The 16,847-nt window shown below is 39.0% G+C and overlaps 2 protein-coding genes across 2 annotated transcripts; both read left to right on the forward strand.

Moving 5' to 3' along the window:
* Positions 1-397: 397 nt before the first annotated feature.
* LOC122667502 (proteinaceous RNase P 1, chloroplastic/mitochondrial) lies at positions 398-11,355 on the forward strand. The gene is made up of 6 exons (XM_043863780.1): positions 398-1,716; positions 3,976-4,065; positions 4,224-4,405; positions 6,351-6,471; positions 10,779-10,847; positions 10,942-11,355. The coding sequence occupies exons 1-6, from the start codon at positions 523-525 to the stop codon at positions 11,053-11,055; spliced, it is 1,770 nt and encodes a 589-aa protein (XP_043719715.1). The 5' UTR covers positions 398-522; the 3' UTR covers positions 11,056-11,355.
* A 1,499-nt stretch (positions 11,356-12,854) lies between these two features.
* Positions 12,855-16,257, forward strand: LOC122667503 (magnesium dechelatase SGRL, chloroplastic). The gene is made up of 5 exons (XM_043863781.1): positions 12,855-13,165; positions 14,022-14,198; positions 14,868-15,026; positions 15,471-15,617; positions 15,939-16,257. The coding sequence occupies exons 1-5, from the start codon at positions 12,998-13,000 to the stop codon at positions 16,059-16,061; spliced, it is 774 nt and encodes a 257-aa protein (XP_043719716.1). The 5' UTR covers positions 12,855-12,997; the 3' UTR covers positions 16,062-16,257.
* The last annotated feature ends 590 nt before the right edge of the window (positions 16,258-16,847 follow it).

Genomic DNA, 16,847 nt, shown 5'->3' on the forward strand with positions numbered 1-16,847 from the left:
GGCCGGCTAGGCCCAACCAAGCCCGAACAGTTGACATCCCTACCTCCCTTGCCCTGCACCACAATCCAACGGTCCAACCCCACCCCATCTGCAACCTCACCCTGTCATAATTTGGATTTACTTAAGAGAGTAATTACCTTATATGTACGTCTAGAGGATCCGGCCTCTAATGGGGCCTTGCGGTTTCATCTGTGACTCTGCACAATTCTTGAGTAATAGATTCATAAAGGGCACAAAAAGCAGTCCATTTAGATTTCTAGAATCTTGATTTCACATTTCACCTTGAAGGATGGGGTCAGTCATCGTTGCAGATGTGTCTTAATAAGTTTCTGAGTTGGCTCGGGTTGGAATGTATTATCCTCGGATGAGTTGCTGCAGATAAAATGGGCGGGTAAGGGTTGGAAGGTAGAACTTGAAGAAGGAAGAAGCAGCAATAACGTTCCATGTTCAAATCTTACAGGACTAGGCTTGGATCAGCTGAAATTGAATATTGTTTTCTCAACCAGAGGAAAACCAGCAGCAATGCTCTTCGCAAGCTCTATCGCTGTCACGCCTTCACTGACTAGGAACCACTTCCTTTTCACCTTCTTGACCAAGATTCCATCACTCTTATTCGGTTACAGCAGTAATGTCCATCGTCATCTTCTCCATTACCCCTCTCTCAAACACCTCAACAGAGACAGCAATAGGTTCTCCATGAACAAATCAACACGTCTCTGCTCAACAGCGCTCTCTGCAATAGCCCCCATTCATGAATCCTCAACAACAACCAAGGCTGAAGTTTCCAACAAATCAAAGCGGAAAGCCTATCGAGAATCTCCCGAAGGTATGCTTCGACACAAGCTCGATATGTGTTCGAAGCACGGTGACCTCGCCGAAGCCCTTTGGCTCTATGATGATGCTCGGAGTAAAGGTATCCCACTTAAGCAACACCATTACAACGTTCTGCTCTACCTTTGCTCTTCTTCTTCTCAATCTAAGCTTGAATCGGAGAGTGGCGGAAAAAATGAGAACAGCTTGAATTTGGGTTTAAGAAGGGGTTTGGAGATTTTTCAGCAAATGGGTATCGATAAAATTGCTCCAAATGAGGCTACGTTTACTAGTGTAGCGAGATTGGCTGTGGCTATGGAAGACCCAGATATGGCTTTTGATATGGTGAAGAGGATGATGAGTTGTGAAATCCCACCGAGGTTGAGGTCATATGGGCCGGCATTATTTGGGTTCTGTGAGAAGGGAGAGGCAGATAAGGCTTATGAGGTTGATGCTCACATGGCATCGTCTGGGGTGTCACCAGAGGAGCCAGAGCTTGCTGCGTTGCTAGGGCTTAGTTCAGATGTAGCCAGAGGGGATAGGGTTTATGAGATGTTGCACAGACTGAGAACCACAGTGAGGCAAGTGTCAGAATCGACGGCTGAAACTGTTGAGAGGTGGTTTAATTCTGATGCGGCTGCAGATGTAGGGAAGGAGAATTGGGAGGTGAACAAGGTGAAAGAAGCAATTACGAAGGGTGGAGGAGGGTGGCATGGGCAGGGGTGGTTGGGGAAAGGGAAATGGAAAGTTGAGAGAACTGAGATGGATGAGACTGGTGTGTGTCGTATTTGTGGAGAGCAGTTGGTTTGTATAGATATTGATCCATTGGAGACACAGAATTTTGCCACCTCATTATCCAGCTTAGCTTGCAAGAGGGAGGTTAAGGCTGATTTCAATGGCTTTCAGGTACAACTCTGTTGCTTTTATTTTCCTTTATCGATATCATACCTAATCTGTTGAATGGAACGCAAATTGCTTTCTCGATACTGTAATCCAGGTTTTATGGATTGAAAATCATTTTAGTTCTTTCTGCTTCTTGTAATCATATAGCGGACTACATTTCTACAGCTTGAGATTTAGAAGAATGATCATTATTCTTTCTGCGTACGTGGTTTATGATTTTGAATGTTGAATAATGTAAATTCCAGTTTAATGTCGTTCTAGAAATTGTTTTGGGTGGATTTGAATTCGCAGGCAAGTTTACAGGATGGGGAGTTTTTCTTATCATTTGACTTGTGGTATTGTGATACTTGAAGCATCTCGCATCTTTATACTTTTATCCTCACTTTAAGTTTGATATGCCAATCTTTATAAATTTTCTTTATCTCAAGCTTTTGTGAAAGGTTCCAATATGAAATAATGTAATGTCAGTTGTGAAGAGTTAATTTGAACAAACCAGAGAAACGTGCTAAATTCCCTATTTCAGGGATGAGTAAAAGGCAGAAGAAAAGTGTTTTCCTTTTGTTTTTTGTGACTTTATTCTGTCTTGGATTTTTTCCTTTTTATATTTTCCCACCCTCTAGCGAAGTGCAGAAAACTTAAGAGGTTCTGATGGAAATGCTTAGTCTTTCGCTAATGTGACTAGGCTTGAAATCTGAAACCTTGATTATTAAATAGTTATCTGGTTTTCAGGTGAGGTGTTTGCTCGTCCCCTTCAAGATAAAGTTATATGGTGACTTGGTCATGTTAACTAGCTGTTAATGCATATATGGATATACTTTGTATAGTTGTAGAACTTTTCTTTCCTTAATCAGTATGAAGGCTCAACTATTATAGGCACCAAAACATATTTTTTGTGTTTAGTGTTGAGGTTCCTATTTACTACAAAAGAGTTGACCTCCTAGACAACTGCAGGGCCAGCTGGGAAAATTCATGAGCCATCTAAATTATCTGCTTTCTATTGCCAAGAAAAGCTTGAGATGTCACATAAATATGACCAGTGCAAATATCGAAGATCACTTTTATCTCTTCTCTGTTTGCTCACTTTGAAAATTTTTTAAGTTTGGAAATGTGTATGCTTGTTTAGGTGAAGTTAAGCATGCTTGTTTTTTTGGAATGAACCATACCACAGAAGCATCAAAGAGTTTCTGTTCATGAGCATCTAAATGCATAGTAACAGTTATAAGTCTTTATGAGGCGAATCGGCTACTTTTGCATTTGATTTTTAGTTCTTTCTTGCTTGCCATTCCTGAAGATGGTAAACCTTTTCAGAGGACGTCTTGTGCTGAAGTGGTTATCCAACTGTTTCTCTTGCTTCTAATTTACTGATGTTATTGTTAACTAATGTTCTCTATCTTCTTCAACTGTTTGGACCGACAAAATATGGTCATCAAATCGGACACGAGTGGCATGTCCCTTTAGACGAGTAGCAGCAAGCACCTTGTTTCAGTTTGAACAGGCACATCAAGCTGAATGCTGTGCTATTTTACCATTTTCATTTCCACTCCTCAATTCTCATTCATTTGTTCTTGTTGAGGGTTTAAGATGCAATTTTTTGCCTGGGTTGGGACCAGGGAAAAATGAATTCCTTGATGAAGTTAAAAACATGAACAGTAAATACAGAGCCGTCTTAGGAAGAAATTATCTTTCTAAGATGGTGCATCTAGCTTTTTTGTGAAGTTATACAGTTTGTGCAAACCAACTCTGAAATAAGGTATATTCCCTCTGTTTTTGGGGTCCCTTTGGGACTGTTTTGTGTCAGCCTGTCTGACAACCACTGGATTGAATTTTTATAGAGAGGGAGTATGCTTGACATCCTCTCCTGTGACCAACTCCAAACCTGATTAGGCACTGAACTAGGAAGGAAGTTTCTGAACCAGTAAAAGAAGAAAATATTGGTTCTTATTTCTGATAATAAATTTGGTACTTCATCCCTAAGTTGAATCTTCTGGTTGTCCTTTGCAAATGATTAGATCAACGGTTACCTGGATGATATTCTATGCCTTTTTATGCACTGAGCCCATTTCGTGTCAGTCATCAGTTAATTTTGTCATAAAATTGAAATGAATGTACTCAACTTACAAAATTTATTGTCAAAATGTTTTTCACTCGCACAGTTGATGGCCATTGCTTGGTCCTTGTCTATGCCTCAGGCAAATACTACATAATACATATACGGACCGTCATTCACATCTTGACTGATATAAAAAAATCAACTCAATACAGGAGTGGCTTCGCCGGCATGATCCATATGATGCTGTCATAGATGGTGCCAATGTGGGACTTATCAATCAGCACGATTTCAGCTTTTTTCAGGTGAAAGATTGCACAGATGCTGCCATAGAAACCTGTGTTTTTGCTAAATTTTCTTTCCTTGCTTCCCCCCTCCTGCGTGCAGGAACCCTTGCAGATAAGATTCATATTTGCTACTTCATCCTGAGATGAGATGCTGAAGGTGTTCATTTTTGTGGCAGCTGAATTCTATTGTAAATGAAATGCGTGAAATGAGTCCATCAAAAAGGCTACCTCTTATTGTTTTGCATCATCGTCGTGTGCATGGTGGTTCTGCCGAGAACCCAAGAAATAAGAAGCTGATACAAAGCTGGAAAAAGTCTGGTGCACTCTATGCGACACCTGCTGGTTCAAATGATGATTGGTAAGATCTCATTTTCTGTGAAGGAAATTCTTTATCTACTGTTATACTGTTTCTTTTCCTCTTTTAGGCTCTTACTCAGTAGTGATTATGCTAACTATGCTTCATGGAGTTCCTTAATTGAATCCCAAAGTGCTGTGTGTCTAATATCCTTATTTGTTTATATATGAACATCCTATGTTCTGTTTACTGATGCTGCATTATTGTCGAGCTATATTCTGCATCCTATTTAACCAAAATGAATACTTTAAGGATTACTTTGTTGAGTAATAATTATGGTAATATTAAGCATATTGTGTATCGCTAGTGCTATTGAACCCAGTTTAACTGGCCAGGTCAATGTATTCAACCTGTAACCCTGTGCCTATTCTGGTCTGGTCGATATATTGACCCATTTTGCACTAAAGTGTAATTAACATGAAACTTCCATTTACCTGTTTATGTAGGATGCTTGATTCGTTTGACTCAGATCGGTTGTTGAATCATTCAACTCTGATTGGTTGAGCCAATCACTTTATTATTAATGTTAGCAGAAATAATATTATAATGCCAACTTAAGCAGATTAACATGTGAATGAGTTCCTTCCATGGTTGATGAATGAGAGTATGAGATGGCTTTTGAGCGCTGCTTTCTGTAACTGAACAATGAGATGGATCCTGAGCATTCTTTGTATAATTAAATACTATTACTAAGGGACTTGCTTAGAATCTCATTTTGTGTATGGTTCTTGTAGGCTTGTATTATAATTGATGTTGCATTATATGTGAAACATTTCTTGAAATGGTTTCTGTTTGTTTCTAAGTTAATGATGTGAAGCATAACTAAAGCTGAAAAAGAAATTCTTTAGTAGGGATGATGTGGTTCCTTTCCTCAACAATTAGATCTTGCCACGTGGCCTAAGCTTAGGAGGTAGTTGTGGGCCCTTACTGATGATTTGAATGTCCCCTGAGGCTGTGGAGCTGAGGTGGGCAAGTGTGGAACCACCTCCTAGTATCAAGAACTTGAGCAACACACCTCTCTTGGTGAAAGGAGCTGCAAATGTCTCAGGGAACTTGCTCTGCATTTCCAAGTTCATACAAATCCACTTGGTCTAACTAAGTAATGCATGAAGATGCTGTTCTAGATTGTACCCTTCCAATAGGTGTAAATCAGATCAGCATAAGGTGCACGCGAAACTCAATTTACTCATCTAAGAAGTAAAATTTTTTACATGGGCTTCACATTCTTGTGTTGACAAGTATTAAAAAGTCTAGACTCTAAATGCCCAATTCTTCAACTGTAGGTTTGTCCTCCATCTTCCAACTCAGAAGCATTTTCAGGAAATTAAGGGTTTCTGTGACAGTGTCTTTGCCTGGGATCTTGGTCTAACCATTCAGATTCATACTCCTGTTTCGGAAGATTTCAACTACCACCATGGAGATAGAGTTTCAAGAGAGAAATTGATTGATTCATCAGATACTAGGTTGGGACTTACGGGTCTCAAGCCCACTGTTTCCGCCTTGGCAGAGCGGTCTCTAACCGATTGAACTACAATCACTTAAAAATTTTCAATTGCTTTCAAAACATTTTCTTTTTAATGCCATCAAATCTTGAAGTTGTCTAGAAAAGTCTTTCTAGAGTTCTAATTATGTCCTGATTATCATCAATTTATTAGACTTATCTTCGAATGTCCAACAATAGTTGTTGTTTATAGTCCTTTCTCTGTCGTGTGAACAAGTTTTGATGTTACTACAGGTACTCTAGTGTGAGCACCGTAAAAAATGATATACATATGGCAGATAAATTGCTAATGTGAACTGTCTTGGAAGGGAAATCTTACTGAAATTTAGTACAAATTTATTGTAGTAATGAAATTTTATTGTGCTGCTGTAGACGTTTGCCCTTTACCATTTAACTAGCATGTGCTGATGAAAAAAATAAAAATTAACAATTTTGATGTTACTTCAGGTACTGGTTGTATGCCGCTGTGAGTTGTAAGTGTCTGCTGGTTACAAATGATGAGATGAGGGACCATTTGTTCCAACTGCTAGGGACTAGCTTCTTCCCAAGATGGAAAGAAAAGCACCAGGTTTGTTTATTGCTTATCCTTCTGGTACCAGCAGCTTACAGAATTTCAGTTTCAGACATATTTTCTATCCCTGAGAATCATTGTTTTAATTTCTTAAACATTAAATGTATCTGAAATACTGGCTCCATGATGTGACAACTTAGAGCATATAAACTGACTGTGTAAAAGTTTTCGATGGTAATGAATATATTTTGCAAATATGGGGCATTTTTGGAACATCATGTAAATGTGGGAACTTTATTTTAATTACTCTCCTAGAGTATTTAAACTTATAGAGAATTTAAATTCATTGGAATATATACGTAAAATGTAGCTAAGTTCAGGAGGTTGAGATAGAAGCATGGAGGACTTGCAAGGATAGAATTAAAATGAGTGCATCTGAGGGGCTGATGCAGTTAAGATTGTCCAATTGAGTCAATTGGGTCTCAGAACACATTATTGGCCTATGGTTGGGTTCTATGGACCTTGGGTTTTCTATTTTTGGGTTTATTGATGTAATGAGCCTAGTTTTTAAGTCCATAAAGTGGGGATAATATTAGTATACAGGGTTAGTAGTTGAGTGTTTGAGTTAGATTAGGAACCTTAATGTGTTTTTGAGTTTATTTACTTTATTGGGTGTATTACAGATGATTTGAGTAAAGAATATGAGTTTTTTTTTTAGGACTTTTGGTGCTGTTGAGCAATGCAACGGGATTGTTATCCCAAATCTGACTCTTCTCTTCTTCCTCCAAAGAAGATCGATCTCATCTATCTTCCCTCTCCTTCCATTGATCTGATTTCTTCCCTTAACAATGCAGTTGTTTCCTTTTATCTCAGATCTGACCACAGATTTGATAATTGGGCTTGCTTGCATCTGAGATCCATAATCTGGATTTCAGATTGCATCAAGGGGACTTAGCAACACCAACTGGTGTCTGGATGCCAGAATGTCAATTTGAATGATTAGGCGATGACCAGTGAAGACCAACAGATGTGCCAGACTGATATGGTGACAATTTTTTCTTCTTGTGTGATGAAGACCAATAAAAGCGCCAGTTAGTAGCAACGTAATGAAACTTGAAGGTGGGGGCAGAAATGTCTCTGGTTAAAAGGGGGAGAAAGTGCATGTGATTTAAGAGCACCTATGGCCTTGTTCCCTTGAAAAGGGTGTACCTAATGCACGAGGCTCCAGCCACTGTGGGGTCTGGAGAGGGTCATAACGTATGCAGCCTTACCCCCGCTTCTAGGAGAGGCTGTTTCCCGACTCAAACCCGGAACCACTAGGTCACAATGGAGCAACCTTACCGTTGTGCCGAGGTAAGGAACTGACTTACCTATATTCAAGGCCTTGTTCCCTTGAATAGTGTGGAATAGCTGTCCAGGACTCATATGGCACTGCACTGGAGCTGACTTAAATAGCTTGGATAAGGCTAAGTGGATTTTATTATTATTAAAAAATTATTACTCATATGGCATTGCACTGGGGCTGACTTGGCGCAGCGGTTAAGTGGCATTATTGCAACCTGTTGGTTGCGGGTTCAAAACTTAACAACAGATTCTCCTGCAAAGCAGGGAGTAAGGCTGCATATATAATTATGATAACAACAACCATAAATGGTTGGAAGACTTCAGGAAAGACTGCACAAACGGGAGTGGACCCAAATACAAAACATCTCCAGAAACCCCAGACTTTCTGACTCATCAGTTACAGTGTTAGCTGATTTAATCTCCAAACAGAACTGAAATCACTGTTGGAGTTGAGAGCTCTAGCTTTTCTGATAAAATGCATGTATTGCCAAGGACCATCTGACTGAGCTTGCAGTCATCCAATCATTAGCTTTGAATCCCCTTCTATGATCGAATGAAGCCCCACACACATGGGTGGCAATCAAGGTTATAAAACCCAGAATTTGGATCCGAATCAGGTCCAGCTGATTCCGATCCGATCTGAATTGGCGACTACCCCCAAATTGATCCATTTTTTGGAATCGGTTGTGGAATCAGCAATATAATATTTAAAAAAAAATAAAAAACAAAAAACAAAATGTCCCTTTTCCCCTCCTTCTCTGGCTCCCCTCTGATGAGGTATGGACGTATACAACAACAACAAACTCAGCCTTATCCTAACTTAATGGGGTCGGCTATATGGATCCAAACAAACAAAGTATGGAAAACACAGTTTTAACCAAAAAAGAAAAGATGGTAGAGGAGAGATGGGGAAAGAGATGAGGGGTCAAAAAGGAAAAAGGACAAAAGAAAGATGGGAAATAAATAGAAAAATGAACAATGAAAAATGAAAGATAGTAAGAGGAAAGAGGCATTGCCCAACTTGTTGGGAGAATCTCAGCTAAATGGGGTTTGCGACATGGATCCTTGACCACCAGTAGGCTCTGTCCAAGGTCATACTTGGAACAAGCCCTAGCCTATGCATGTCCTTCCTCACCACTTCTCCTATGATCATTTGAGGTCTGCCCCTAGCTCTTTTAGCCCCTTCAATCAGAATCATATCACTCCTCCTTATTGGGGCGTTGCTAGGCCTCCGTTGAATATGATTGACCATACCACCTTAAACGACTCTCTTGTAGTTTGTCATTGATCGGGGCTACTCCCAAGTTCGATCTAATATGTTCATTATGTACTTGATCCTTTCTTGCTTTTCCACATATCCATCTTAACATCCTCATCTCTGCTACACAAAGCTTATCAGTATGACACTTCTTAACTGCCCAACATTCTGCTCCATACATCATGGTCGGTCGAACAACAGTCCTATAGAAAATTTCCTTTAAGCTTTAAAGAAATACTCCGGTCACACAACACTCTGGACGCACCTCTCCACTTCATCCATCCCACTTTAATTCTCTGAGAAACATCATCCTCTATGTCACCTTCTTTATTTATGATAGACCCCAGATATCTAAAATATTCACTTTGCGGTATCTCTCTTTCCTCAATTCGCACCATATCAGACTTATCAGTATCCGTCGTAGTGTGGCTAAAATTACACATCATATATTTCGTCTTTGTTCTACTAATCTTAAGGCCTCTTGTTTCCAAGGTAGATCTCCAAAGCTCTAACCTAGCTTTAATTCCTTCTGTTGTCTCATCTACTAAAAAGATATCATCGGCAAAGAGCATACACCACGGGACCTCGTCTTGAATGCTCTTGGTTAGTTCATCCATGATAAACGCAAAAAGATACGGGCTTAAGGCGGATCCCTGATGTAACCCAATCGTAATTGGGAATTCCTTGCCTTGCCCTCCCACTGATCTTACAGAAACAGAATCGCAGTAATCCAAAACACAACAGAAACTTTGACTAAATAGAACTCTAAAACGATGAACCTGATGAAGGTACAATTTACATATCCTAGAGAACCTGTGGGGGGGGTGCTTAAGTGGTAAAAATATTAAAGGAAGTTAATGGTTGGATGATGAGAAACTGACATGGACAGAAATTAGTGAGTCACAAAAACAGCAAAACAGTATGTAGAGAAAGGGTCAATGGTTTTTGCCCTTTCTCACGGGGGTGAGGTGGTCATTTCGCCCTTCCTGGGTCTGGGCGCAGGCGCCACACAGCCTGGCAGCCTTCTTTTTCCCATAAATAAATAATAGTTTTTGCAAGGGGCCAATGGACCTAGCTCTTAGGCTGTAATTTCTATGTGGCGTTGGCCATAAGCCCTGGAGCTGTCCCATACTAACCCTAATTAAATAACAAATTCATCTATAAGTTATTAAAGAAACAATAACAATTGTACCAACTGCATATGTACGTAATGTACTATGAAGTTGGGGATTGAACAATTCTGCATATATCAACCGTACAGTCAAACCCAGTATCTGTCTTCTCCATTTGACCTTTTCATTGCTTCAATAATTTCTTCGCCATATTCAATAGGTCCAGATATTGAATTTTGAGAATATATGGTGAGTACATATACAATATTAAGTGGGATTTCTCCTGTTGGACTTTCCATAATCATTGTAAACCTTTTATTTTATCAATGAACTGCTTTGAAATAAAGAACATTTTTAAAAAAAAAAAATTTAGATACACTGCATACAAAAACTGTGTCACTTTAATGTGACATTTATTCGCTTCTATTACCATTCTGCAATCCATTTTTCGGTTATTTGTTATTGGTTCAATAAATCATATACATGCTTGAGATGTCTGTTGAATTTAATGTTTTATTGTTTTGGGAATTGTTTTTTGAGAGCAACCAATTATCATTTGAATTTGAATGTACAAGGCGTATTACCTGGGTCTTAATTCTATCACTTTTGTGCTACCAATTATCATGTATGATTTCTGTTGATCTTGGCAGGTTCGTCTTACGGTGTCCAGACGTGGACCCACACTTCACATGCCCCCACCATATTCAATTGTTATACAGGTGACTGACTCTCCTACGATCATCTTTTCCCTCTACGAATTGAGATTGTATTTTGTGCCCCATCTTTCACTTTCTGACTAGAATGAAACTGCAGGAATCAGAGAGGGGCAGTTGGCATGTACCAACGGTCACTGGTGATGATATTGAAACCCCAAGGAAGTGGGTGTGTGCCACCAGGGCACCATCAAACACTCTCTCATCGCAATGACATGCCTTGGAAAATGTTAGATTGCTCTTGGTCAAACAAAAAGAATTGTGTAATTTGGTTGTGTGAGAACTGTAAATTGAATGTGGGGTAGGGAAGCTCGGTGGTTATTTGAGTTCAGATCTGATTTCTTTTTAATGGTATATTCAGCTTAGGAGAAATGACAGGACATTCAAGGAAAATTGGTGGATGGAAGAGTAGATTCTGATTCATACTTCCCCATGGGGGGTAGTGATCTGCAATGCTACTGTGTACCTTTTCTAACAGGCTTGTGGGATTTTAGACCCAAATGCTCATTTTAGCCTCCTCTATTTTTCTTCATTTTTTTTTTCTGTTGCTCCCGGGGGAAAACTGTTGTAGTTCTACTATTTTCATTGTTCATTGCAATGGGAGTGATTTCAACATGAATAAAAGACTCTAATTTTTTTTTAACTGTCCTCTCTTGCATGTCTTCTGTCTTAACTCTTAAGACCTGGGATTTATGTAAGATACTTGATTTTATGGCTATGAATATCCAATCCACTTTTTTTGCTTCTTCTTGGAAACGATGCCGAACAGGTTTGATGTGTTGAGAAAATAAAATAGCCGAAAATCGCAAGGCCACCATGAGTTATTTTTGCACTTGTTGCTTTAACTGGAAGCTGAAAGAAATTGTATGTCCATAATCAGATCAGCATTAGAAGTCCTAAAGATTGTATTTTGCCCAAGTTCTATTCAAATATTTGCTTGACACTTAAAGTTCAAATGTCTGCCAGTTTTACTCTTTTATCTTATCCATGGATCAACCAAGGCACCTTGAATGCACTAATCTGAAAAGGAATTCATGCATGTAAACATGCTCTTGGTAATCCAAAAGCACATTGTGGGTTTTTCAAAGCTTTAAGCTTGGATATCAGTTGGACCCAAATACTACACTAGATTGTAGGCTTTCAAGTTGCAACAACATTCTAATTCCTCTAAGCCACCCCCCACCAGAACCCTTCTGGTGCTTAACAAGTTGATTGATAATGTCGTAGACCTACTAGATTGGATTGTTATTTTCATAGGCAATTCTCCTGTGAGTCTCTTCCAAAAGCCATTTGATTGGAATTAGTTGTGGGACCCACAACCTTACTCTCTGACTTGTTCGGTTACTCCATTTCTGAAGTAATAATCCACTTCCTAGGCATAGAGATTAGTTTTTGATGAATCCTTGCTTCATGTTCAGTTCACCATGTTACATAAGAGGGGATAGGGTTTTAAAGGAATGCACCAATGAGATGCGACAAACGGTTTCATACATAAGAGGATAGTATGGTCATTTTATATTTTTATGTGAGAAGGGGAGAGAAGGTATGCTCCCCTAGCGGCTTAGAGAACCTTTTCCAATATAAGAGATGGAGAGTGCAAAAGAAGGGGAGGAAAAACGAAATTCATTATGGGTGGGCCCCATAAAGTCCACCAAATCACGAATTGAATGGCCCAGATTGATTGGGGGGATTGGGGGAATGAAGTTGTGTGAACCTTTCTCTGGTTGAGCATGGTTTGATTTTGTGGCCACCTCAGCAATTTTCGTCATCAACATTATCCTCACAAAGCCCATCAAAATGAGAGCAAATGTTGTGACGTGCCCCAACGTATACCTCCAAAGTTTTTAAATTCAACTCAGAGAGAGAGAAGCCAGGGGGGAATGTGGATAGGAGAAGAGTACTTTACCCCCCAAAAAAAAGAAAAGATAGGAGAACAGTACAAAATACTTTGCTCTTATGGACTCAAATTCTCAGGCTCCACCAGTGACCAAGCTACGAGATCTCTTCACTTTCCACAAACACACCCCATTGCTGGTTCTCTCTCCAGAAAGAAAGATTGGAAGAAAGAGAGATAATGGAAAAATGGAAGGGCAGGAGAGTTCTGGTTGTAATGAAGAAATGTGAAATATGAGGAGTGAGTCTTGTGTTATGTTTCCATGGCCTGCCATACCGCAACTCTATCTTCTTCCCCCAGGAGGAATGTGTTCTCCTTCGAAAAGAAGCCAATCTCTTCCCAGATTTCCTTTTACAAGAGACCCATCCCTGCATTGATTTCTTCTCTAAACAGGAGAGCCTCTTACAAGTACAATCCCCTTGTTTTCCAGGTTTCATTCTCTTCCTTTCTGTCTTACCACACTTTTGACATCTTTTCCTAAGCTTTCTTCCTCACTGCTATTTTACTTTCTTGGTCCTGTTTGCATGCTACATTGTGCTACTCTGGTTAAATAAATAATTCTTGTTTACCCATTCCTTCTATGCTTGCTTCTTAGTTTTATTCAATTTTCCATTTACTGTTAAGTATTACAAATGTGGGTACGATAATGTATTTTCTCGATTTAAGGTACAGCATTGTAGTTTTGCATTTGATGCATTATCACCAAATGCAAAATGTATTTGATTGAGAGTTTTAGGCAAATTATGCAAATATAGTGCATCCAAACAAGCTGTTATTGTGGTAGTATTATTTGAATTAACTAGTAAGGAATGGTACTAAATGGCTCAAGTGCATTCCTTTTCAAACACAAAGTTGTGGCAGAATAAAATCAGAAAAAAATTTATAGCTTTATTTGGACAATCATGGTTAGGAGGACTCTCCTCATTGAATAATATAGATTATTGAAGCCCCTGTAACCTTTATGCATATTTGGTTCATGTAGAACAGTAAAGATTACAAAATCAGACCATAAATTTGCGTTGATGATTTGAAGGTCTGATTTAGAGTGATCTGCTAATAGAAATTACGTGAAGTTGTTTCGGTGTTTGCAATTAAAACCATCCATACTTATCTGCTGATTTAGAGACTATATGCCTTTCCTATTGTTCATCATGTGAGTGTGTTCAGTTTTATTGTTACCCTTTTTCTTGGCCCTCAATTTGAAACTTTAGAATTTATGTTGATTAAGAAAGAAAATAATTTTATTATACCAGATTGTATCTCATATGATGCATGTTTATTGATAGGCTGCTAGGCTTTTGGGGCCTCCTGCAAGATTTGAAGCTTCAAAGCTGAAGGTGGTTTTCATGGCAGAGGCGATTGAAAATTATACTGAAATTGTCCCAAGAACATACATTCTCTCTCATTGCGATATGACAGCCAATTTAACCTTAGCCATCTCCAATTCCATCAGCCTTGATCAGGTGTTCACTCTTATTACATGTCCCTTTTCTTTTATGTCATTCAACATGTGAAAGAACCACAACAGATATGCACTATCTAGATTCTCTATCGATATCCTGCGCAACACATGATTTTGTAACAGTGCAAAAAAAGGTTGGAAAGCAGTCATCCCCGAGGTCCAAGATTGAATCCCACCTGGTGTTGATAAGAAAATGTAACTGCAACCTATTGGATGTTGCATAGAAAGAATGGCTATTTAAATGTGTTCTATCAGATGGTATTAAACACTGAAACAGGGTAGTAGAATGTAGAGTTTCATAATAAAATGGTGTAAACATTTTGTGGCAATGGTATAAAGATTATCAAGGAAGGTTCTCTGTACAAGCCCTCCGACACCAGAACTCCCCAGGGGAATTGATATTTTGCACTGGATTATTCCCTTCCTGCTTTTTAGCATTCTAACTGGTCCCATGATTGGGATTCTGGTTTGGTTATTTTGCAGTTGAAAAGAGAGGACTGCACTTTCCATTACTTTGACAAATACATACTATAAAGACTAAACCACAACATCTAGAGAGAACTTGATTATGTGATCTTAAAGTGTTTGTAAAGTGTGAACCATGTCTTTCTTAATTAAGAGAACTTTAGTGTTTTTCTTGGTTGATTGATTCATTATGTTCCCTTCGAAGTTGAAAGGATGGTACAACAAAGATGATGTGGTGGCTGAATGGAGGAAGGTTAAGGATGAACTTTTTCTGCACATTCACTGCCATGTGAGTGGTCCCAATGACTTGCTAGACATAGCTGCTGAGTTCAGATACCATATCTTCACCAAGGAGTTGCCTTTGGTAAGTTATGACAAATCCAGTCTTGATCATTAAAATTGTCATTCTAATCACCATCTATCTAGTGAACCATTTACCATATCCCTTCTTTTCTTGATCATCAGAAGCAGACCTAGTGTTAGAAAAGATTGTTTCTCGGATGAATATGTCCATACAGAGAGTAGGGAGATGGTATCCTTCAGTATCAACCATACTAGTATTGGATATGTAGTTAGAACTGTGTTCACCCTTGCTTCCAACAACAGATTGATGAATTGGGGATTTCGCTATTGGCTAATCTAAAACTTGCACTGATGTTGAACAATTGATCATCAAAACATTGATGAATGGTTTCAGGATGAATTCTACTCTGATTTTCCGGATAGATGTGTACTTGTCTTGAAATTATAAGGATGACGATTGTGACAATGCAATAATATCTCTAACTGTAGCGGTGATGCATGCTAGGTACTGAAGGCAATGCTACATGGAGATTCTAACCTTTTCAAAGAGCATCCAGAGCTAATGGAGACTCCGGTTTGGGTGTATTTCCATTCTAGTTCAAAGAAGTACAATTGTGTAGAATTTTGGGGGGCCCTCAAGGATGCTGCAGAGGTAAATATAAAATTACACATGCAGGCGATCATAAATGGAACACATTTGCATATTCACTCATTTAGTGTTAGTTTGCAATGGTTTTATACAAGCTTGCCCATTGACTACAGGCTTTTTACTTTTCCCCCTCCTAAAAGAATTTTGTGTAAGACTTTCAAGTCAGCAATGTCTTTTTTAAGTCAGAATCGCAAGCAAAGCTTGCTTAAATTCGTATTAAATTTGAAATGTAAACTGCATAGAATGGGTGAGTGATTGTTTTTACTGGTAACTATGGTGTGGTTTCTTTTCTTTTTTTATTTTATTGATTCCTTTCCTTTTCAGAGAACGGAAGAGCATCAACTGCAGAGGTTATTAAGTTCAGGTCAGGAAGTTTATCATCCTTCTCGAGAGAAGAGGGGAAGCCCAAAATCCATCCTACAAGCTCTCGTGTTATTCCTCCTTTAAGTCAGACTGCATAGCCAACATCATATCAAAGATACAATCCATCACCACCAATCCGAACCAATGGAAACTGTAAGTAATGAAATCTAGAGGTTGATGGACTGGCAAATTACTCCTTCAAGATGATGCTCTTGGGACTATAATAATGGCAGCTATCGCCTTGCATAAAATGTAGATGAGAAGCAAGTGAATTTCAAACTCCCCCCCCCCCCCCCACTCTCACTATACACATTTCTTCTTACTCAGCTCATGTTTACCAGGGCGGCCATTTGATTCATTTGTTGATTGATGGAAAATATATGTTGTATTTCCTTTAATCCTTGTGTTCAAGTTTCGCTCTCCCTATGCCATGTTGTGCTTTCTCTTCAATGGTTCTTCTTTCCTTGTGAAAACAGTTCTGACATGAAACTCAATTTTTTCTTAAACTTTTGCATAACTATCTCTCCTTATGGTTTCATGCTGTCAAGACCCACTCTATTTGGTATTTTTCTTTGTAATTATGGTTTGTTGTTGTTTTTCCTGAAGGCTATGCTATGATTTTGCAAAGTTCTGCATTACCTGTAACAGCAAGTGTAGAGGACAGGAAAAGGCATCTCGGTGTGTTTAAAAAATTGAAACAATACCGAATACAGAAAACCAGTGCTAACAATGTAGAAGAAGTGAGGGAAAAAAGGAGAGAAGAGAATGCCACAAGAAAGAGTAACAGTCAATACCCTGCGGCAGTCCACTCTCCACATTATCTTAGGATGAACAATTACAATACCACAAGGACAAGGACACCGGTAGTAG

The sequence above is a fragment of the Telopea speciosissima genome, chromosome 7 (genome assembly GCF_018873765.1).
Source record: "Telopea speciosissima isolate NSW1024214 ecotype Mountain lineage chromosome 7, Tspe_v1, whole genome shotgun sequence".
In the NCBI taxonomy this organism is placed as follows: Eukaryota; Viridiplantae; Streptophyta; class Magnoliopsida; order Proteales; family Proteaceae; genus Telopea; species Telopea speciosissima.